Genomic DNA, 24,838 nt, shown 5'->3' with positions numbered 1-24,838 from the left:
GAAGATCAGTTCAAACTTTATTTCCAAGGCATTTCAGTAATTATTTATTACAACTTACATCCTACATCTGATATTAGAGACACTCACCTTAAATTACAAAGGAAATCAATTATTTCTTAACCCTAGCTTTATGGAATCTACTAAATTAGTACCAAGAAATATCCTCATATTCCCACAACAAACAGAGACAAAGTTCCAGTGGCATAGGAAAAGAAATGGTAATGACAAAAAATGATAACAATCACATTTATATTTCTTTCATGGCTTCAGTTCAGAAAACATAAAACTCCCCAAATCCATCATGAAGGCCTAATTGCTTATATACTGGCTGTTGTTGAAATTGCGTATTTAGCAGGAATGTACTATGAGCAGAACCTGAAGGAAAATTTCATTTTCTCATATTTTGGCCATCATGCATCGTCATTGCATCTTTAATATTTTTTTCTCCGAACTCCTATCCTTTTTGGAAGGTACTTTCTTATATCCTTTTTGAATGTGTACATTACTTCTCTTCAGACTCTTTTAAATCTTAAACTTAATTCTTCTATAAATGTAAAATCTAATGGGGGATTGTGTGCTTTAACCTAATTATTTAAAAATAATAATTTAAAATAAAAATATTTCTTTTATAGAGCTGCCAGTTTTCTATCTGCAATGGATTTTAGGGAGCAGTATCAAGTTATGTGAAACCACAACCAGAATATAGGTTTATTACTTTAATAACATTAAATATAATAAAATATTAAAAAATAGCTGATATGTTATTGAAGCACTGACACAAGAATATTATACTTTAAAGAGTCACCAAATATTTTAATTGCATTGAAGCAGCCTTCTTCAACTATGGATCTCTCCAATGTGTTGGGATTGTGTGCCTTGTCATCTGGGAATTGCACTCCCAATGTATTTGTGTAGGGCAAACAATATAAGAAAATTATTTCAAAAGCTTAATACACAATTACAGAGAATTGAGCAATCACAGAGAATTGAGCAACATTACTTCAGTTTGAAGTTTTTGTGATGGATTAAAATATAGATATATTGTTAAATTTAAGTGCTTTGCTAAGAGAGGAAGGAAGCTTAAGACAGCAAAGCATCTCATAGGGCACATTTCAGGTGAATTGTTAAGGCTGTTGCTTCAAAAGCTGTAACTGGCACAACTGTGATCTAAACTTCAAAGGATATTTAAGACCATTTCAATACATTTTATCTATCACCTAAAGCAGGGAGTCAAACTAAGCCAGCAGGCCGGATGTGTTATGTGCAGGCCACGCCAACCCCAGCTCCGTAAAGGGGGGAAACTTGATACATCACGTGACAGCAACGTGATGCCATGAGTTTGACACCTGTGACCTAAAGCATCTATGGCATATCCTAAAATACTTGTCTATGTTCCATAACAACAATGAACCAAGAAGCTGCATGTTGGCTGATCTAAATTAAACAAAGATGCACTCTCCAATAGCTATCGTCCCATAAAGCAGAATTGTAATTAAGTGTGCATGTTCACTGTTTGTGTGTCTATGTACATGTAGATGCACACACACACACACAGAGCACACACACACACACATTATATTAAAGGAACAGTTTTTTTCTTATGCTTCCACCATTTGTTCCATGGTGATTGGGCCATTTGCATGGGAATAGTCAGGCAGGCCTTCTTCATCCAAATCTGAGATGTCCGGTATTTCATCAGATTCTGAAGACAACTCTGTGATAGTGAAATCTGGCATCTATAGAAAAAATAAGCTCAAATAAATTTGAAGGCAATATTTGAATTGTACGCACCCTTCTCCCTCACCTTACCACATGCATTAAGCATGTAAACCAAAAGAATCAGCTAGTAAAATCTCCACAACTTTATTGTAAATAGAAATAATTAAAAAGGAAAGAAAATGGGGGAAGTGGGGGAATAAAAACAATCAAAGTGCGTATTCATACACTTTCCCTACAAAAAAGAGCCAGAACATTTGAGATACCACTTGGGAAGAAGGTGATCAAGATGGTCATCATAAAGGGGTATAAAACAGTAAGAGAATGGGGAGAAGTTTTTCTCCTTTTAAAATCAGGATAGGCAGACGACTATACAGGAAGTCCTCCACTTACGAGGTTTGTTTAGTGACTGATCAAAGTTACAACAGCACTGAAAAAAGTGACTTTTTCACAGTTACAACCTTCGCAGCATCCCATGATCATGCGATCAACATTCGGATGCTTGACAATTGGTTCATATTTATGATGGTTGCAGTGTCCCGGGGTCATGCGATAACCTTTCGTGACCTACTGGCAAGCAAGGTCAATGGGGAAACCAGATCTGCTTAACAACCGTGTTACTAACTTGCCAACTGCAGTGATTCATGTAACCATTGTAGCAAGAAAGATGATAAAACGGGGCAAAGTGCACTTCACAAGTGTTTCACCTAGCAACAGAAATTCTGGGCTCATTTGTGGTCGTACATCGAGGACCGCCTGTACTTTTTCACCTAGTGCCTAATTAATTTGTGGAATCCCTTATTACAAAACATGGTGATACCACTAACCTGGAGAGTTCTAAATGGGGATTGGATAAATTAATCGGAGGCAGGTTTTTCCAACAGCGTGTCTCCTAACACTTAGTTGCAAGGAAACGATAGAATAAGGAAGGATATGTTTTCACCTCCTGTTTGAGAGCATCCCATTGTATAAACCAAGTGACAGAGTTGAGAGATGCCTCGTTGGCCCAACCCAACCGGGTGGTTGTTATCATACAGAGTTGTGATCTCTTCAATACACAAGATACAGATAATGGGGGGGGAAATCTATCATTATTCAAAAAACCTGAGAATATTAATGATGTTCACAAAGAGTCTGATTGAGTGTTACCAGAAATAACTTTTCATTACAATTTAAAGATATTGAGCGCTCCTGGAGACAAACTACTGTAGTCCAGGTTTATTTCATATTGATTCTGCTAGTGAAATACGATGCTCCAAAATACGATATTCCAGTATTTGGACTGAAAGGTTACTCAATGGACTGAACATAATTTTGCACTGATGCACTTTCATAACTTTCATCTTTGCTGCAGCATATCCTGATACAACTAGGAAAAATCCCATCTCTTCATTTCTATATTAAAATGAAATTATTTTATTGTTAATATAATCTTCAGATTCCTGTTATCTCATTAATTATGCATGTGACTACTAGTAGGACATGACATAAATGTATACATCATTCTTTTAATTTATCTAAAATGATCGGAATTGATCTTGAGAATTTCCTCTCCTGTTGAGTTGTTTCTAGGGTGGTGATTGTTATATTTGTGTGTGTGTGTATTTCTCTGGGTTTTTTGTGCTGGTTATTGACTGAATACTTAAAAAACACTGAGAGCAATATTTTGACTACATCGAGGTGTAGTACTTTAACCAATGAGCTGGAATAATAGACAGACTAAATTTAAGTTTGCAATCAGCTAGAAAATGTGTAACTATATATCATTAAGATGTATTATATATTCTGTTCTTTGAGACCTAGAAGGTACATTTGATGAAACTGCATTAATGGATGCTAAAACAAAAGGCATATAAGGGTACTAAGTACTGTATATTTAATAGCTGTTTAAAAGTAATGTACAATAGAAGCCCTATGGCAGTGAAGGGTGCTTTATTTTTTTGAACATAGCTGATGTCATTTTTGCTGTAATTAACTGCAGAATATTTCAGAGAAAAAAACCCCATAGATGTTTCTCTAAACCGCTGTTATGTCTCACCTTTCTTCTTTCCAAAAAAGATGAAAGAGAACAAACTCACACAAACACAGGCAGGCAAGCTGACTCAGACTTTACAGAGTTAATCCTTTATACTGATAATGTCCTTGGCATTCCAACACACTCTGCCTGCCAAGTCCGAAAAGATAACAAGAAAAACTACTCACTGAAGATTCCAAAGCAGACCACAAAAAACAGTCACAACGAAACCTGGAAGAGAAGTAAACTTTGTCCCGTACAAAGTTTCCGAAGAAAACACACCCACTTTTATCCCCTGTGGGGTGTGTCTCAATGACTCGGCTCACTCTCTGACCCTCCCACGCCTCCTACGTTGCAGCTCACATTTCTTCCTACGACGCTGCCTAGGATCAAGCCAACATTCGTCCACTTGACTCCCTGTCAGGGGCTGCTCCGATATGCCCTCCTCCTGATTAATCTCAGGCTGTTCCTCTCGGTTGTCTGATGAAACCTGAAGCACCATCAGGGAGGAAGGCACTGCCAGAAAGGAAGGTCCTGGGGAGGAAGGCATTCCCAGTTTCTCCTCCTGATCTTCCGAGTCCCCTTCCTCCAACAGCACAGGCTCGGGAATCGGAGCCACAACACTCGTATTCCCCAAAACCTCAATACTGTATACAGGATATGTTGGCAATTTTAACGGATCTTAAGAACTCAGCTAGACTGAAGCACTTCAAAACCCCTACTTCATTCTGAAAATTCAAAATCACTGCAAGCATTTACAGCAGAGTTCAGTTAAAGAGACGTTCTGTGTTTTTTAAAACCTAAAATGTAGTGAATACTGCATACTTTTTTCCTCATACATATCAAAATGGCTTTAAAATAGATTATTTAGTTCTTCTATTCTGGTGAACCAAATTGTGGCCTTCTCAATAGGCCCTGCTGCAATCTCAGATTGTGTTCCAAGGACTCTTGCTCTGAAATTTCAAAATTATAACTTAATTCTACATAGTATTTTAATATTTCTGCATGCAGTACTTTTTGATGAAGTCGATCTACAAGGACATATGCTCATTTTTGAAATAAATTATGGCTGTATTAATATGCTAAGCCTCTAGGACGCATTTAAGACATCTGTTTGTGGAACCATTATTGCTATTGAATCAGCAAAAAGAAAAAAAGATTTAGAAATTCTAATCTTATAGAGCTGGAAAAATGGTTAAAGACTTCCCTTTGTCACCTGCCAGAAGTCCCACAGATGAATTAAGTATTTATAGCCGCCAAGATTTAAATTGAGGCAACTATTTTCACAATATTTTATTCCTTGAAGTGTTTATCCTATTATCCTATGGAGGATGGATTCAGACTTATAATCACCTAATTCACTTAATGACTCCCATAAAAAGAGTTGTAAAATCAGGTGCAGTCACGCAGGTGCCTCGTCTTACATCCTTCATGATTTATGACTTAAATCCCAATCCTAATTGCAGAGGGCTACCTGTAATTTGCTGTTCAGTTATCAAAAACAACAAAAATTCCTACCTGAGATTCAGGCCAACAATGAACAATTATTTACTGAGACAGAATCTATTAACTGGTTTTATGTGTTTTTACATTATTATATAAATTGGGGACATCACTAACTGAACAGCAAATTACAGGTAGTCCTTTGCATTTAGGATTGGGGATTTTAGTTTTAAGTCATGAAGGATATAAGGCAAGGCATTTGCATGGCTGCATCTGATTTTACAACTCTTTTTATGGGAGTCATTAAGTGAATTTCATGATTGCAAGTCTGAGTCCATTCTCCAGAATGGGCTGGGGTTTTTTTTAATGAAAACTGCAGAAATCAGGAAAAAATCTTTGCAAATTGTGGTCCTATGACATTGGGGTGCTACAACCAGACATAAATGGGAACCTTTTTGCCATACGAAATGAAGTTATGTGACTGCAGGGGTATATGCAACATTTCATGAAGGTCAGAAGTCTTAGGATATTTGGGAGATGCTACACTTATATTGAAACCAATTTTTTTGGCTTATTCAGTTGAAAATATTAATATACTTATTAACTAAATAATAGCTTGTTAAGTTATCATAACTTTTACTCTCTCTCCCAATTGGTATTGTAGCTTTCTTTACATTTATTATTAAAATGAATAAGTCTTACATGCCACTGTAATTCATACAGACTTTGCATTAATTTGCAGTTCCTGTCAAAGGTTGCTTTTTAAAATCCCCAACATCAGTGGTCTTGGGCACGGGGTGGGGGTGAGGAGGCTGACAGAAGCAATGTTATGACCTTGCGCCAAAAGCCACATCATTTTTCTATACATCATGACATTGCTGTATTACATTGTGTGGGTCCCTGGAAGAGAGGCCCAGTGCCTTAAAACATGCTGCTTCAGCATTTAAGATAAATTCGTTTTAAAACTTTCTGGCCAAAACTTATGCCCTGTTGTATTTCCGCCTTCCTTTAAAGGAATAGGAATCACTTTGGGGGTAAAGGGAAGCCTATGGCTTTCCAAATGACTTTACTTTGCAGCTCCCATCAGTTTCCATCATATAGTCAAGGATCAGGAAAAATGGGAGATGTAGTTCACCAGATCAGAAGTTAAGGCCTGTTTCATGCCAGGCACCAGGTAATAATTTACATTTGTGTCGGGTACCAATTGAAATTTCTGCCTATGTAAGTCTATTTTTGGGTATGTTTTTATTTATGTTTATGTATTTATATTTTCAGCATTGTTGTCAAATCACTATGTAGAGCAAGGGTCTTCAAACTTGGCAAGTTTATGACTTGTGGACTTCAACTCCCAGAATTCCTGAGCTAACATGACTGGAGAAGGAATTCTGGGAGTTCAAGTCCACAAGTCTTAAAGCTGTCAAGTTTGAAGACCCTGATGTAGAGGGACTGTGTATTTTAAGGAATTACTATATTATCCAACTTTGTACTAAAGCATCTCAGAATACTTTTGAAGACTGCCAATCTTCCAGCCTCTAAATATTACTAGCATCGCCACCAAGCAGCTGGTACTTTACAACTTTGAACTGGGAACTGATTTTTTGTTTAGAGCCAAAACGTTTTGGTCTATCAGGTTATTTTCAGAGAAGAACCAAAGATGATCACAAAGTGTCAATGTAAATTGAAGGCTCAACCTGCAATGCAATCTGAATGACAATAAATGTAAATCAGATTTTCTATACTCAAATTATTATTTGTATCTTTTATGAAGGAATGGCAATAGCTCAGCCATTTGGCTTGGAGCCCTGATGGAGGTGCTCTGTTAGAAGTGGGTTGATGGACTTAACAGGAAAGATATCACCAATGTACCATTCTTGCCTTGTTTTTTTCAATTTTGTACCTAATGTTCATTTTAAGTCATCTAGAGCAATTTTGCAGTCAGACAGGCAGCTTGAAAATTTCATAATTTCATAATTTTACGACTTCATAATGTTAATTTATTTTGATCATTTGTAGTTTTGTTTAATCTGATAAATATTCTGAAAAATTCCTTTGTAAAATGTGTTGCATGTTTACAATAGCAAGGACAAGTATAGTGATCTTATAAAATCAGGCACCAACTAGATCACGTCCTCTGCAGTGTAGTGTATTTAAACCACTATCCTTACCTCATGAAAGAGTGAGTTTACTATCAGTCCCCATCCTTTCTTCCAGTCCTCTTATCTTATCGGGAAAAACATAAGCACTGACAAGGCAGAGCCCTTAATTTATTTTTATGAAACTTACCAAGTAGGAAAATCTGCCTCCTAATCTTTGAGACAGCAGGTGACGATTATATTTTCCAAAACCGTGTTCAGCATTGTTTCTGTATTTTATAGTGAGTCTAGTAGCTGGAGGACTCTGAACAATTATTACCGACATTTTATGAAATGGTTTTCTGAGCTTAGAGAAACCATTAAATATTTTTGTACAAGAAAATGTAACCCAAGGGTCTTCAAACCTGGCAAGTTAAGACTTGTGGACTTCAACTCCCAGAATTCCTGAGCTAACATGACTGGAAAAGGAATTCTGGGAGTTGAAGTCCACAAGTCTTAAAGCTGTCAAGTTTGAAGACCCCTGATGTAACCAGACGAGCATGCATTAGATCAAGTAATAGCAGTAGCAGTTAGACTTATATACCACTTTATAGTATTTTACAGCCCTTTCTAAGTGGTTTACAGAGTCAGCGTATTGCCCCCAACAATCTGGGTCCTCATTTTACCCACCTTGGAAGTATGGAAGGATGAGTCAACCTTGAGTCCACTTACACAGACATAACCCCTACCTCAATTTGCTCTTGAAAGACTACCATGTTTTCGAAGGGTTCTATTTTAATTTTCATTCAGCCTTCCTAATATGGAATTCTGTCTGAGAAAGGTTGCCCAACGTTTCTTCAAGTCAAGTTTGGGTCTATTACACCACATTTTAATGTTTTTTAAATCATTATCTCAAACCAGCTCTATTTTATCAAAGCCAATGATACTAAACAATGTTAAGAGTATTTTTGTCCACACAACTGAACCAAGTTAAGAAACTGTGTGCTTTGCCCTATTTTCATATAATGCCAAGATTGTGCACCAGATCAATTTCCCATATCCCATATCCAAAGCAGGAATACTCCTACATCTAGAATTAGCTTTTAGGTCCAATTTCCAAAATGATTTGGAATATATTGTGCCATTTTTTTTAACTGCAGGTAGTCAATACACAATGATGGAATTGCACAACCTGAAGAAAACAGTTATGGACATCTATCCAAACAAGTGATCTCAAATTTATGGGTTAAATTGCCTTTCTATGCCACTGAGATAGCACCTTGCAACTTCAGAAACATTATTTTGTTAGATTGCTGCTGAAATTAACACTATCCCTTTAAGTAATCAGATAATGCCCAAAAGGTGATATACCAAAATAGGCTAAGGAGAAGTTAATTAGTGCTGTTTAGTAACTTCAGGAATGCATTTAAGGAAGGAAATTTAGTAATAGACTACCTCATGTTTTGTTGAAAATCCAGATTTGTAGAAGTGTGATCTAAAAACAACTCCCTTTTTGTTTTATTCTATTTTATCAACTTGAATAGAATCTTAGTCACTGAGAACATATCGCCTCTCATTCTACAGCCTGTTTCTTCTATATTTAGACAAAACCATTATCACACAGATTTTTGGAAGTTTTGGAAACTGCTTGGGATAAACATTTTTTACAGCCAAGCAATAAAACAAAAAACACACAGTACATTTCTGCTTGGGATAAACATTTTTTTCATATCCATGAGTTTTCAATTATAAGAGCCAGGGACTATTACACAATCTGATGGATTATCCAAGACCACAGGATGTCTGAATTGGATCTCAGTAGCTTAAAAAAAATCACCACCAAGTCACAACCCTCCCTTTGAGAGCCCTGTCAAGCAACAGAAGGTACGATTAGATTAAGCTGAAATAGTAAAACTTAAGCAGCAGCAAGTAGTTAGTAAAGCTGGAGGGGAAGCCACAGAAGGAAACAAATGCGGCAGCAACATTAAGCCTATCTAATTTAGATGTAATGCATGAAACACCGATTAAGGGACCAGCAGCTTATATTCACCCAATTTTAAAATACAACCCAGCTCAATAATAATTGAGTCACAATATAGCATAGAGAATATTTGTAACCATACTTGCTTATACAATTCAAGAGACAGACTTTGGCTGCTGAAGCATTTATTACTTGAGAGCATACATGGAGAATTACAAGGCGAAGTACTACTGAAGACAAGCTACATACACACAGCATGAATCGAATTGAGTGCATAATACTCGAGGGTACTTCCAGTGGAGTGGATTAAGTAGTACAAAGTCTTAGAATTTTAAATACTATAAATGTTCACAGCACATGAGGTAAACACTGGAAAAAGGTTAGTCATGAACTTCATTTAAACAGAGCAGGGAAGTTGATCAGAGCGCTCTTTTAGTATTTAAAATAATATGGCTTAATGTTTTAAAGATATAGCAAGGATGCAAAGGCACCGATATTCCAATTGCCCTAGTGTATATTTTTTTCCAAAGTTATTTTCTAATTGTTTTGCTTTGTTTTCTAATATACATTGAAAAGCTTTGTTTTTAATATATTTAAATATATGAAGATGGGGCTTCATAGCTAAATAGCTGAACAAGATGTGGTCTCCAATGTTCAGCTCAGGTTTAGAAGTCATAAGGCACCCACATTTTTCAGTCCACTTAAGTGAAGGATATACAATTGAACTTAAAACGTGCAACACCATTTCATTGTGACAATTCCTTTGACAGAGAAAACTCTAATGGAAATAGGACAATATTCTGCTAATGGCTAAGCCACTGTGTTAGTTAGGGCACAAAGTGTACATTTGCCCACCGTGATTTATTCTTCCTTCTCTTCAGGCTGTTTGTTCTCCTGGTTGGTTTTTTTATCCCCTTCACCTTTGTGCTCAGCACTGCGAGGGCCAGCCAACTGTGGGTAAAAGGGACCTACCAGCCAGTTGAGGGGTGTGTTGTTAACAAGATAATCCATCACGTCATCCAACGACTCTTTCATTTTCTTCAGCTGCCCTTTACTAGAGGTGAGAACGTTGTCAGACACTTCTCTGAGAGAAGAGGCCGACCGGAAGTTTTTGTACACATCTCCTGCAATTTCTCCAACGTGGTGGACCTGGTCCTGAATATTCTGGGGCAAACCCTGTATGCTGGACACCAGCGTGAGGCAGGTGGTCTGAAGCTGCTGGCTCAGGTTCTGTGCGATTGCTAGAGTGCGCGATTCAATGTGCTGAAAAAGAGAACAGCTCTTATGGTAGACGAATAGTTCTTTGCAAAAAGTTTTTTTTAAATGTCACAACTTAAGACAGTATCTTTGTTAATGCTTCGTTAGCAAAGGATATAGGAAAACTTTTATAAATAGGTTATAATGTGAGTCAGAGCTTTCTGCATGGACATATCCAACTTTGGAAGCAAAATTGGATTTAGCTGGGGCACTGTAATATGATTTGATCAAATCCTATCTTTATCGATGAGCCCCAGTGGCACAGTAGTTAAAGTGCAGTATTGCAGGCAAACTCTGCCCACAGTCTGGAGTTCAATCCTGACAGGGCTCAAAATTAACTCAGTCTTCCGAAGTCGATAACATGAGGACCCAGTTTGTTGGGAGCAATATGCAAATAATGCTTCCACATTGTAAACTGCCTAGAGTGCGCCTGTAAAGCACTATGGGGTGGTATAGAAACCTAAATGCTATTACTATTTCAACCCACATAATGTGGAACGGATCCATCTGCCCTCCTGTAGGATGCAGCAGAGATCAAAATAGTTTGCCAATTCTTCTTTCTACCTGCAGCGTAATAAAATTTTCATGTTGCATAAGAAACTCTTCAATTTTCTAGATGGGGCAGATAGAATTATGACATTTTATTGTTTATGTTTCAGGTGTACTCAGCATGTGAAACCAGAAGCCAAAAAAAAAAAAAAAAGGTAATTACTGACAAAAAATCAGTGCAATGGAGACAGTGCTATTTTCTAAGTATGCAGCAGTGAAATGAGGCCAGTCATTTCCTCTTGTGTCCTACTTATATTAATTTCTTCATCAGCTTCTCTATGTGATTCAAAAGTTTTTTTTTCAAAAGTTTTGCTTCCTGAAAAACTTTAGGTGATTGTGATAGACCCCTTCAAACCGAAGGCAAATATGATTTCAGAATGACTGTGGGGAATCTGGAGAACTATGAAATTAACTTTTAATAATTCTAAGTATTTAACTGCATAATGTTTCCAACACTGCATGAGTTCAACTGGGCCAAAGCATTTTGCTGCTGATTTTCATTTGTACATAGTGTCAACAAATGCATTTTGTTGTAGTATCTAACCGTAGTCAGACAGTATTGATGGATTTCAACTGACCTAATACTAGTTTTCCATTCTGGTAATGTTCTGGTGAAACCTTCCACCATATGTATTGCTGACTACACCTAGATTTTTGGGAAAGTAGTACAAGTAGTACAAGTGTGAAAGCAGACAATGAATCTTAAGTGACATGTTGCAATTCATGGTCTTGCATGCTGTTAAGATGTTTGCCAACCAGCTGAATGTAGTTTAGTGCTCTGTAATTGCCAAGAAAATTCTCAACACATCCTTGAATGCTTTCCAGGCAATTTTGTCTGGCTCCACTAACAGATCTTTGAACTGCTTGTCATTGATGACATATCTGATCCGTGGACCAACAAAAATGCCTTCCTTAATCTTGGCATCAGTTATTATGGAAATATCTGTCTCAAATAACAAAAACCTTCACCTTATTTGTTCATTGCTTTCACAACATTTTTCATCAGTCTCGAGTTATATGCGAAGCAGACACAAAAATATCTTTGATGGGTCAACAAGTACTTCATGTGTCAGATTTTTGTCCTGGAATCAAAAGCTTTTAAAATAGGTATTTTTTAACTAAAATGATTCTTTTGCACAGCTGTCCCATTCATATAAGTAACAGTAAATTTGATTTGATTTGAGTAATACTTGGTATATCTGAGCTGCATTCCAAGCAGTACAGCCATGTCTTTTAGATCTCCACAGATTTGGTGTGCTGAATGTGCTTCAACAGTTCCATGTTTTTGTATGTTTCTTTCGTATGTGCCACAACGCTAACAGGTACTAAAGGATATACCGTAAATTGCCATTGTATAAAAACAGAAGATTTCTTTAAAATAGTATGTGATATGTTAAAATTACAGGTTATTTTTGTGATAAGTAGCCAAAAATCTGTAAGATATGTCCAAAAGTGTTCAGGAAGCAAATTCTTTGTCATCTAGCAATAGCAAAGTCATATATTTGTTGTCAGCTCTTGACTAATACATTTCTGATTTAATTGCTACCTGTGTTACACAATGAAGAACTTATTAACACAATATAAATCAAGAAGATGCCACTTTTCAGTGGAATTAGTTCTTTTTTGACATAGCTTCAGCATGTATTCCTTTCCACTTACCTCAGCACTTTGTGAAGCAGCCTCGCCATTAGGGCTAATGTTTTTCCTCCATTCTGTCCAGGAATTATATAATTTCTGTTGGGCACCTTGAAGTTTCACGTTAGCATTAGTCATGTTCTTTTTGGCATAATCCAGCTAGAATGTACAACATACCAAATTTTACAAAAGCATACATACCTCTTTAATTGCTTTTAAAATAATGACAAAAAAAACCCTAATCCTCCCCAAAATCACACAAAATTCTTCTTGGTGTATCATTTATAACCACTGGCCCTCAGGAAAAAAAATGATGTTAAGGATCCGATATCCTATATCTTTGCTTTTAAAAAAAGGAACTTTGGTCTCTTTGGAGCCATCTGGAAGAAGCATTAGTGACTCTTTTGGTAGCTGCAAGAGTCATAATTCATAGCTGGTAATTCAGGACTACTATGTTAGCTGTCCTCTTTTGAGAGGTTTACAGCCAGGAGGTGAAATGCATGGTTGAAGACTAAGCCTCCCCATTTTCTTCCCATTGTTGAAAACCTCTGAAAGATCCCTAGACATTGATGTCCATCAATTTGGTTGCTATGGAATTGACATAACCTGCAGTATAGTGGCCTTGTGCACGTATGTTCAACAGAGCTCTCCAAGGGAAGTCAGAGATGGAAATGGGAAAAAATAACTATCTTCTCCCACGGAGATTAAGTGAGAGAGGCCACAGATATACAGCACAACCGAAATTACAGAAATATTATGAATTGTGCATCAGGATGATGCAAGCTCCACATTTTGTATTTTCAATTCAACAACGTAAGACAGGAAGAGTCAGAACACAAATTTCATCAGTTGCTCCCCTTTGGCTCCGGAAGGTCTACAACACAGAGGTACCCTTTTCCGCTGTTGTAGAATGAAGAAAAAAGATTCTATAGAGGTTTTTAGACACTTATTGCCAGATTATACTTTGTGAGCTGCCTACCCAAAAATTGGATTCCCACTCTGCATGAAGAGGTCATGTGATCCACTCGGCTTAGCACATTTTGTACTGTGATTCGCAAAATCTGATTTATACCTTTGTGTTGTGTGAACCCAGGATGCTATAGTTATGTTCAAAAACCTATGGTTAAAGTAAGCCAAGCTTAGTGTGATATGAAAATGTGTTCCAAGTGCAAGGTAGGCCTTTTATTTAAGCTCAAGGCTCCCGTTTCATGCTTTGCCATATTTGATCCTGGAAACTAAAAAAACAAAAACCATCCATGGAGAATTGAAGGAGTGATTAAATTTGTTTCATAATCTTGATATAATTATTAACTAGCCTTCATTGGGGTACTTTTTCTACAATCTTTTGGAGGAAAGAGCAGAACAGATGTTTCAAGATGTCTAAGGTTTTTTTTTTTTAAAGTTTACCTCTGTTGTATTAAAAACTTATTGTGACAGGTGATTTTATTTTATTCTCTACTCACAGGTGATAGTTAAATACCTTAATTTTTAAGGTTTGGTGTGAGTTCAACCTTGGAAGTGTAATTAATTCTCAAAGTCCACAAAAAAGGAGAGGCTCAGAAGAGCAAAGAAAATAACATATGCTTCAGGAGACCACAATATTACTTTTGCAACCTACTTAAGAAAAACGTCATACTTACCAGGTTAACAGTATAACTGAGCTGAGAAATTGTCTCTTGGCTTCTGAGCTTAGCATCCCTAAATGCATTTAGAGCCTGTTGATAGGCACGTGCTCGGACCTTTGAAGACAAAGACCCTAGCCTAACATAGTAACTTAGCTTCTGGTCTCCAGTTTCAAATCCTTCCATGTTAGTAGCTTCTTTCTCTGCAGAGTCAAAATACAAACCTATTAATCTTATCATCAAGGCCATACCAAAAGTCCATACTACTTCTTAATGGTAAATTGGGTGGCTCAAATCAGGAAAAATTACTATTATTGGTAAGGAAGGGGTCTTTTGTTAAGGGTCAGAGGTATGCTTTGCAAAAATATAAATTCTTTGAAAAAACCCATGACAGGTGAGGGACTACAAGCTGGGTTCTATTGTTAAAGGATGCAGTCAAAGCTAATCTCTAAACCAGCATTTGTATACAGCCACCTTTCTCATCAGGGCAATTTTTAAGATATGCAGACTTCAGTTCCCAGAATTATAGCCCTTTATTAATTTTTACTTTCCCTGTACACATTATTATCATTGTTATAATTTTCTATTGTTTTCCAAGTACAACAAGTGCTTCTGTACTGGAAACAAATTATATGCCTAGCCAGACTTGGCCAAATAAAGAATTGCTGGTTGGAGAATTCTGGGACTTGAAGTCCACATATCTTAAAGGTTGTGAGAAACAATGGCATAGAGCAAAAAGTGCACCTTCCTCACTGCAACAAAAGGTACTAATCAAATCAAAATAAGTAAGCTTTCCAATCCCACATATGTATTACTGTGTTTCCCTGAAAATACGACCTACCCCAAAAGTAAAGCCTAGCTTGTGTGCCCAATATAAGCCCTACCCCCAAAATAAGCCCTAATTAAGACCCCTGCCCACTCCAAGGTGCACTGATAAAAATTAAGCTAGCGTGTGGATGGGGGGTGGTGGACTGCCCTACTACTTACCTTTGGACAGTTGCAGCTAGGCCTCGCACACCCCGACAGCTGCTTTGCCAGCCCATTTCTTCTGCAGCTGGCAAGGCCGGCAAGGTTATTGGCTGCAGAGGCCTTCAGGAAAGCCTTACCGGCTGCAGAAGTTCCTGAAGGCCTCTGATGGCAAAAACGAAGCCGGAGGGCAAAGCTCGCAAGTGAGGTAAGTCAGTGGATGACACCCCCCCCCCGCCAAATAAGACCTGGTGCCTTTTTTGATTGCAAAAGAACTATATAAGAAAGGGCCTTATTTGGGGGGAAACACGGTAGTAGCTTCGGTCCCTGAGTCTTCCAGCAGATCCTTACCCAGCTCTTCTGTGGTATGTGGAAGGTACTGATCAACCAAAGTTTCAGACTTGCTGAGTGCAGTATCCACTCCAATGGTCACTAGGCACACCATCCGACTCTGCAGAACAGTGTTAATGCTGCCATGGACTGCATATTTAGTGAGCTCCACGCTGTCCAGAACCACCCCTTTTGTCTTGTCAACAACTTCACTCAGGGTGTGTGTGACTGTATCCTTGGCACCAGTCACAGTGGTTGTCACGGCATCCTTTGCACCAACAACTGCATCCACAGCATTGGCAACCATCTAAAAGAAGTTAAAGGTTTTTCTCCAAGAGCTCAAAGAACATGGAAATGTAGTCTATTTGTTTTAATGTTCAGTGATGTCAAGAGGTATCACAAGGCTCTCAAACTCATGGCGGGCTGGATGCGTCACGTGCAGGTCACACACCCACCCGGTTTAGCGAAGGGGGAAAAGTCTCGATATATCATGTGACGACACGAGTTTGACAGTCTTGAGGTATCGGGTACGTCAAAAACAAGAGGTCGTAGGTTGGTGTAAAGCAAGGGTGTCAAACTCAAGACTCAGAGGCTGGATCTGACCCATGGCTACTTAGATCTGGCCTGCGGAGCTATCCTGGAAATAGCAAAGGACTAGCCTCCTGCAACCCTCTGCCAGTAGAAACAGAGCTCGGGAGGGCGAGCTCCATTTTCACTGGCAGAGGGTTGCAGGCGGCCTTGGCAGCTGAAAATGGCGCTCAGGAGCCCATTTTCACTGGCAGAGTGCTTGGGCCTCTATAGGCACCCCTGACACAAGTGACGTTGATCTGGCCATGTCCCCCCGCCCTCCCCCGAGGTCGAACACAACCCTGATGCGGCCCTCAATGAAATAGTGTTTGATACCCCTGTGGTAAAGCAAAAAAGATGTGGATTGAAGAAGCAGAATGTAGAAAAATTGTACTTCATGTCCGCTTTCTCTTAAAAGGAAACAAAGCCTCAGTTGGTCATCACTGTTGAAAGAACTTAAGATAATTTAAATGCATTCAGGTCTCCAGGCCTGAATGAATTGCACTCTAGATGCTAGCAGAGGTGATTTGGAGCATCTCCAAAAAGAAGTACAGGTAGTCCTCCACTTAGGACCACAAATGAGCCCCAAATTCACATTGCTAAGTGAAAAATTTTTTGTCCCGTTTTACGACTTTTCTTGCCACATTTGTTAAGTGAATCACTGCAGTCGCTAAAGAACATGGTCGTTAAGTGAATCTGGTTTCGCCACTGACTTTTGCTTGTCAGGTCGCAAAAGGGGACCACATGAACCCTGAGACACTGCAACCGTCATAAACACGAGTCAGTTGTCAAGCATCCGAATGTAAATCACGTGACTATGGGGACGCTGCAAGCGTCGTAAGTGTGAAAAATGGTCATAAGTCACTTTTCTTCAGTGCTGTTGTAATTTCGAATGGTCACTAAGTGAACTGTTATAAGTCTAGGACTATCTGTGTAAATATTTTGCATCTTCCTTGCTGACAGGGGATTACACATTACAGAACATTTCACAGATGCAAACAGGCTTTATGGACAGATGGAACCTCCTATCCTAGAAAGATTATATACTTTATATGTGAGAATTTTGAATTAATCTGTGCATGAAACAATAGGTGTCAAATCCATGAGCAAACCTACTTTTTTTACTCAACTAACATCATAGTCAGCCCTTCAGGTTTATTGCACACCTTCCTGAAATTAATTTAAGTCTAATCCAATTTAACCGCTCCTCTAAATGTCAAGTACTAATCCAGATCATTTGAAGACAGCCCCATTACGAGACGATGGGATTAAAGGCAAATAAAAATATGTCCAAGCAACCTACCTTATCAGTTGGTTGATAGAGTATAGGCAATTTTTCTTCAACTTTGTCCAATCCCATGCAAGCATAACTATTGGCCACTGCAACTGCAACAATTAAGGATAGAGTTCAGATATTGCTGATATGCCTTCCAACAATTCCATCTTAGGATAATTTGGTATTGACAATATTAGAAAAAAAGTACCAAAGGAGCAAAGGGGAAAATTATTATGGGGTTGTGGAATGTCATTTATTAATTGGTTAAATTTATTTGCTGCCTATCTCTCTATGGTGCTACTGTAGGCACCTGCACTACATAATAAAATAGTGTTCATTTGTAGATGTTTGGTATGTGCATTTGTGTATATATACAACACAGATACGTCACTGCACAAGATGTATGTGTGAAGGTATGAATGGGCACATATGACAGAAGCGCTACGTGAGACCCACTGTATATGGAAAAATACCAGAATGGAAATTTCTTTAAAAAAACTTGAGTAAGGGGTGGTTTTCAAAACAAGAGATGGTTCCTAGGTAAACTGGATGAGGTAAAGGCTTTCAAGTGGAAAAATACCAGAGGTTGTTGTGATAAAAGTGCCAAACTAGGTGCAATGCAGGCTGCATACAAGTAGGGGAGGGGGTGTTGGGGTGTGGCATGAGCTCAGGCAGGCCAGGGAAAGAGGGCATGAGGTACTCTGTGTGTGAGCAAAGGAAGGCCGGGGTTGGGGGGAGCAAAGGACACGGAGTGAGTACATGCATATAAGTGCGTGTAGGACAAGAGAACCCGGAGCGCGTGCATACCTGAGAATGCAGGAAGGCCAAGGAAAGTGGAGGCGGGGTGTTTGCATGCAAATGCACCGAGGCAGCAAAGAGGGTATAAGATATTTGCATGTGTATGAGCACAGGGGAAAAGGGTACCTTGTGTGTCCATGCAGGTGAGCGAGCACAGGGCGAATGCATGTGTGTGAGCACAGGGACACCAAGGCAAAGGAGTGCAGGGTGCATGGGTGTGGGTGCATAGGGAGGGCCAAAAAAAAGAGGGGAATGAGTGCAGGGTGGCAGTAGAAAAAGCATGTGGGGTACATGTGTACGTGCAAGGATAGAGAGGCCAAAGAAAGAAGATACAAGGTGTGTGGTCAGAATTTCAAGGGAAAAATCCTGAGTCCCTTTGTTCAGCACTGCTGTAACTTAAATTGTTGCTGAACGAACGGTCGTAACTCAAGGACTACCTGTAAGGCAGTAAATTCCTCCGCAACTTAAGTCTAAACTCTTGAGTAGGTATGCATAGGATTAGCTTTGCAGGAGGAAATTAAGTTTTCAGGTCAGAAATTGGGCAATAAATGCTCTAAATCTGCATTTATTTCTAAGTGTCCTATACTTAGGATAGGATATACTATAACGTTGGAGTTCTTATGGAACTCTCCTTACAACCTTCCTGAAAGGAATAGCTGTTCTTTGAGGCAAGCAATTGGTGGCCTTTAAACTCACTACTAATCAGTGTTAAGGAGAACCATGGCAGAAGTACCGTGTTTCCTGTCTTATAAGATCCTGTCTTATATTTTTGGGGCCACCAAAAAAGGCACCAGGTCTTATTTTGGGAGGGAGGGGGGGGCGGGCGAGGATGTTGTCCACTGACTCACCTCACTTGTGCACATCGCCCCGGCCTCCTTTTCACTGTCAGAGGCCTCTGCAGCCAATAAAAAAGCTCCAGATTGATTTGGAGCTCTGTTATCAGCTAGAGGCCTTCAGGAAAGCCTTACCAGCTGCAGCAGAAATGGGCCGAGGTGTGCAAGGCTTGGCTACTACTATCCAAAGATTAGCAGTAGGGCAGCTCTATCGCTCCCCCCACAGCTTAATTTTTACCTACGCCTCCTGGAGCAGATTGGGTCTTAATTAGGGCTTATTTTGGGGATAGGGCATATATTGGGTGTACATGTAAAAATCAAGCTAGGACTTATTTTCTGAGTAAGTCGTATTTTCAGGGAAACACGGAATATAAAATTATACAACACATAGATTTAACATTATGTGTGAGAAGTTAGTTTTTCCTCCCTTCCCTTTTCATAGGATGATGAAAATCAAGGTCATTTACTGGAACTAAATGTAAGGTAGGTTTAGGACTGATACAAGGAAATCTTTCTTTTTTTTCTTTCACTTTTCTTTCTTTTCTCTCTCTCTCTCTCTCTCTCTCTCTCACACACACACACACACACACACACACACAGAATAAATAATAAATTGGTCCTTTCATGTCAGCCTTGACCCCTGGTATTGCCTATACAAGCCCAAACAATAACCTTGGCAGGACGACTTGTGGAAGTGATTGGCTCTTGCTTTCTTCCTAAAGCTAAGAATGAATGACTGGCCAAAATCACCCAGCTGGCTTTGTGCCCAAGATGGGACTAGAACCTAATATCCTGGTCTCTTGATCTCTAGCCCTATGTGCCTTAACTACTGCGCCAAACTGGCTGCCAGTGCATAGTTAAACAACTGAATTTGCCACAAGCACTTGGAACAGCAACCACTCATCTTCATCAAAGAATTGTCCTGTGGTTTTACAAACAGACCAGGAAGATTCATCAAAAGATCTTTGTCAAGCAATGGTTGCTAGTACAAATTATTACTTCCTTCTTTACAAGCCACAATGAAAAGGCATTAACATATCCTTAGTATGTGACCTTCCCCCAAGGCATCCAGTGACGCATAATGTTGGAAATGGCCCTTTGGCCTGATTCAGCAGGCTCCTCTGAATTAAGGAAGAATCAAAAGCTAATTCAGCTTTTTTTTTTTTTTGCTGTCATAAAACAGGAAGACTCCTTAATTCATCTTTTAAAAGGCCAAAGTTGAGCATAGTGTTCCCAATAGCAAGCTGAAAGAGCCCTCTAAAAAAAAAAAAAGACACAATATTTCCTGGCCTGCCATCACTTTTGCAAAATTAGATTTTCCCCGAGTCAATACCCACACACAACAGAGTACTGTCTAAAATATAAACTGTAATTTCTGACAGTGAGGGATTTAGAAAGTAGGTGAAAGGTAAACGCAGTCGTTGGGTGGAAGTGGGTGAAGAGTGATGACAGAGCAAGCTTGAGCAACAGCTATTTATTTATGTATCAGCTTATGAATCAAAGTTCTCTCAAGTTCCTGACACATAAGTCATTGGAATTTTATCATCGGAGGCTAACCCTATTTCATATTAAAAACTCGAAGTTCAGCCATGGCAGCTCTTAGGTATGCTGCAGACATTAGTAACAATTCTCCAAAGGGTTATTATTTGAAGTAGGTCCTGTAATTCCAGCAAATGACACGTTGAGAAAATGTTCTGTTTGAGTGCACACATTTTGGCACTGGTGTCAGGGCCAGTGACATACACTACTTCGAAGACAGGGAAGTGATATGCAGCAAGCAGCATATGACACATTAGGAGGGACTGACCTCCTGCCATCTTATCTCATCTCATCTCTCATTCCATCCACCTTTCACACCTATTTCCAAGCTATCTAATCTAATCTAATCTACCATTCCACCCACCTTTCAAACCTATTTCCAAGCTTTCAATACTCATGTCAAGTTTCATTCAAATTCTTTTAAGGAACTGGAATATCAGAGATGCAAGGGTATTATACATTGGAAAGTAAAAGAGGTTGAAAGTGCTTTTCAGGCTAAAAAGAAAGAAAGAAATGAAGAGGACATGCTAAACTCCAGGAGTTCCAAAAAGGTGCGGAGAAAAAGTATTATGGCTTACTTTGTGGCTCCAACTTTTGGATGATGGGCAGGGCACTGGTCAGGGCCACTGCTGTAATAGTCTTCACTCCTTTCTCTGCCATCTCACAGACAGATTTCAGATATGGGTAATTATCTTTTGTGTTGACATAAGCAGAAGAGACCATATCGTAGGTGGAACTCACCAGGGGCAAACTAGCAACCCTGGAAACGACGTTCTGTATAAATACAAAATGCAAGATGATTTACTCACAATTCTTCCTCAAAAGTGACCTAATATTTTTTATTTAATTGAGACATACCTGCTGGGTATCAGCCGACACCGCTGCCATCTTTTTGCTGTGAATGTTTTAAAGTCTGGAAAAGGATTAAAAGCAGTAAAAATTATTTTTAAAATAAATTTTAATCTTCGACAAAAACAAAGTATTTGATACCTTTTATTAATTTCTAAACATGCATTTTGTGCAGGGGAATGTTATAAGTTTGAATATTAGAAATCACATCTTTTTTAGATATTGCAGGACAATGTGCAAAAGTGCCAAAATGCAGTTTTTCTAAGCAACACTCAGTAAAGCATAAGGTACATGAGGTATGAGGTACATAAGCAAGAGGCACAAAATATCTAGAACAGGGCTATCAAACTCCCAGCCCACGGGCTGGATGCATCACACACTGGCCACACCCATGCCTGGTTTAGCGAAGGGGAAAAAAGTCCTGATATGTCATATGAAGTTTGACACCCCTGATCTAGAAGATTTTGACCAAAATTATTTAACTTTCAAGACAGTCTGACTTTTGACTTCAAAACCTACGCAATTTAAAAAACTAAAATTCAGTAGAGGAAACTTAAATTTGAATCAAGATTAATACAGCTGGGAGCTATTTTCTGGTTACCATAAAGTAAAGCCATAAAACAGGATATTTAATAATTTGACTCCAAAATTAAAGCAGACAGAAAGTGTTTTTATATTCCAGAATGGGTCAATAGCTTTTATGTGATAAGTTTGACTAGTATGTTGTAAATAATTTAGCACCACTGCTGGGTGTGGCAGTATTCTTCTGAAACCATGATTATTATCCACATTACATGACAACAGCATTATTCTTACTAAAATGTCCTGAAATATTGCCCTATCTTATAAAAATATAATCTTGAGTATAATAATAAAAATCTGACAAGTTCTACTTTAATTTATTTGGCTATTATGCACACAACATTTCACTCAACACCAGGCTTTCTCTGCATATATAGTGAGGCTTACTTTTTATTCTAACCAGCATTTTAAAAAGATGCAGCTTTTATCGGAAGGCCATACGATTAGCAAAAAGACTGGAGTTCAAAAATATAGAATATTGGTACTACATTTACATCCTTAATCAAACAAAGGATAAACACACATTATTGGCTAATACTTTATTAGGGCCAACCAAAATGGCCTACAGCATTGTGCAGACTTCACTTTTCCCAGAGTATATTTTTTAATGGGGCAGTTATACAAAAAGCAGTGTTCTTTACTCTATAAAGTGCACACAAAAGAGAATACCTTGCTCTGCATAGTTGTAAGTTATAAGAAGTTTAAATTATAAAAAACTTAAAATACATTCCATTCAATATTCCAGAAATTTCCATCATTACTATTTCACGGAATGTAATTAAGTGTCTAAAAAAAATCTGAATGGTCTAGTGGTTAAAGCACAAAGCTAGACACCAGGAGGCTGTGCTAGAAATTCTAGTCCTGCTTCAGGCACAAAGCCAGCTGATGGCTGGGTCAATCACATTCTCTCAGCCCTAGGAAAGAGGCAATGGCAACCCATGTAAGAAAACATTGCCAAGAAAATTGCAGGGACTCAGACAGTCCCAAGAGTCAAAATATGACTTGTAGAACAAACCTACTATTCCAGTGAATCAATGCATGTTGTTCCTCACCCATCTTAAATATCAGGATTCTTTAAAGCTTCAAGATTAGACGTTGATGAGGGTATTCTTTAAATAAGTATTTAACGATAATCGAAACAGAAGAAATGTGGGAAATTGAAACATACAGAGCTTTCAAAGTAAGCCACAAAACAAGTTCTACTTATAAATAGGACCGACGTATTTTTAAATGCACACATTTAAACTTTCCGTTGCAGGATTATTTGTTTCGATTCTGAAAAAAAAGTTTGATTTGGTGGAGTTTTGCTTTTGCTTTTAATCCGCCGCTATATCCTAAAATACTTTAGCAACCGCCCAACAACCCACCGACTGGAATTACACCCTAATAATCCTAAAAACTAAGAGATGTTGAACACTTTTTTTCCCCAGCAGCCACACCAAATTCTCAAATCGAGAAGGAAGGGATAGGGAATTCGCTTTCTCCCTGGCAACATTTCTGCCGTTTCCAAAGTTTTCTCTCTCTTTCTCTCTCTCGGGCAAACAGAAATCCTTTTGCACCATGTGTTTTCTCTCGGAGTTCAATTTTTTTTTTTAAAGACGGGGGTCAAAACGAAGCCTGCAATCATACAAGCCTGCGCCTATGGGAAAGGCGCCTCTGTAAATCCACACCCAAGCATTTCTTTAGCCTTTGCAAATCGAGGTGCTTTAAAGCCGAACCCAGGAGAAACAAGAGGTACTATAATTCTACAAATGCAGAGTAGACGTACAGCCACTTTTTTTTTTCTTGTAGGGCGTCCAAGAGAGCCTATAGAGAAAACACTTTTCCCAAGGGATGGGACGAGCAAGCAAGTTTCCAGAGCCACAGTTCTTCTACACCGAGGTGCAGGGTCAGCCCTCCCTCCACTTTACCTCCTCCGAGGCTAAAACGGAAAGGTCCGTCCTCCCCACTAGGCAACGGTTCCTTAAAACAAGACACCTTGCCCCCAAGAGTAGGTAGGTACTCACCCGGGGAAACCAGAGGTTGCTTAGCAAGCTTGCTCGCAGCCTAAGCACGTTAACTCTCGAAGTACTGTCACCGCCCGGGCGCCGCCCCGGGGCAATTTATCCAGCCAAGCCAGCTACCCCATCAGCCAAATCTCGCGAGAGAGCTGTGGATCCGACCGCTAGGAGCCAACTTCGCCCTCCTCTCGTGATTTCGTTCGAAAGACCTCGCTTTCTCGAGAAATTTCGTGTAGGAGGAGGAGGAGGAGGTGGGCCATCGGAAAAACAGCAAATGCACCCTAAATGATGATGATGATAGTTTTGTTGTTATTAAAACATGAAACTCAGCCAACTGAACATTTAAAGATGTATCACAAATATTATTGATTGGCACTGATGGTTGATATGGGTTGCTGCCAGCATTATTATTATTAAACTTTTATTCATTAAACATGAAATTCAGCCAGCTGAACATTTAAAAATGTATTATTAATATTAATATTTCCTTTTATTGATTTTTATTTTATTTTACTTGTTAAAATTTTGGTTGCTGTTTTGGCCTCTGGCCATGCAGCAGAAGGCTCGCTGCACAGGCAGGGAGGGGAAAACAATTGCAACGCTTTGTAGCAGCCCTGAGGTTCTTGGAGAAGTGCGTAAAAAAAAAAAAAACAACTGAGCGAAATGTAGAGTTTGCAAACCGGACAGCAAAGTCATGCCCCATTGAGCATACGTAATAGGAATGCTTGGCTGGTTGGGTTTCAGCTAAAACAACAAGGAACACACTTTATTTGGAAGTAGACAATGTTGTATTGTGTTCTAAGGATTTA

General features: G+C 38.8%; 1 protein-coding gene across 1 annotated transcript; it reads right to left on the bottom strand.

Annotated features, from left to right (window-relative positions):
* PLIN2 (perilipin 2) lies at positions 1 to 24,168 on the bottom strand. Its single transcript, XM_026718367.2, has 9 exons — positions 24,036 to 24,168; positions 21,457 to 21,511; positions 21,177 to 21,372; positions 17,456 to 17,538; positions 15,607 to 15,892; positions 14,308 to 14,492; positions 12,692 to 12,826; positions 10,199 to 10,489; positions 1 to 1,736 (listed from the first exon to the last, which is right to left on the bottom strand). The coding sequence occupies exons 2-9, from the start codon at positions 21,484 to 21,486 to the stop codon at positions 1,599 to 1,601; spliced, it is 1,344 nt and encodes a 447-aa protein (XP_026574152.1). The 5' UTR covers positions 21,487 to 21,511; positions 24,036 to 24,168; the 3' UTR covers positions 1 to 1,598.
* Positions 24,169 to 24,838: the final 670 nt, after the last annotated feature.

This window comes from Pseudonaja textilis, chromosome 2 (assembly GCF_049901715.1).
Source record: "Pseudonaja textilis isolate UNSWEBS1 chromosome 2, rPseTex1.2, whole genome shotgun sequence".
NCBI lineage: Eukaryota > Metazoa > Chordata > Lepidosauria > Squamata > Elapidae > Pseudonaja > Pseudonaja textilis.
The sequence above is the reverse complement of the archived record's forward strand: the minus strand, read 5'-3'. Positions and strand labels throughout refer to the sequence as shown.

Excerpts from the sequence above, each read along its gene's own strand:
- PLIN2 (XM_026718367.2), bottom strand. The coding sequence starts at position 21,486 with ATGGCAGCGGTGTCGGCTGATACCCAGCAG. Across the intron at positions 17,539-21,176 it reads CCAAAAGTTGGAGCCACAAA|TTGCAGTGGCCAATAGTTAT; the intron begins GTAAGCCATAAT and ends TAATTGTTGCAG. Across the intron at positions 15,893-17,455 it reads TCTATCAACCAACTGATAAG|ATGGTTGCCAATGCTGTGGA; the intron begins GTAGGTTGCTTG and ends AACTTCTTTTAG.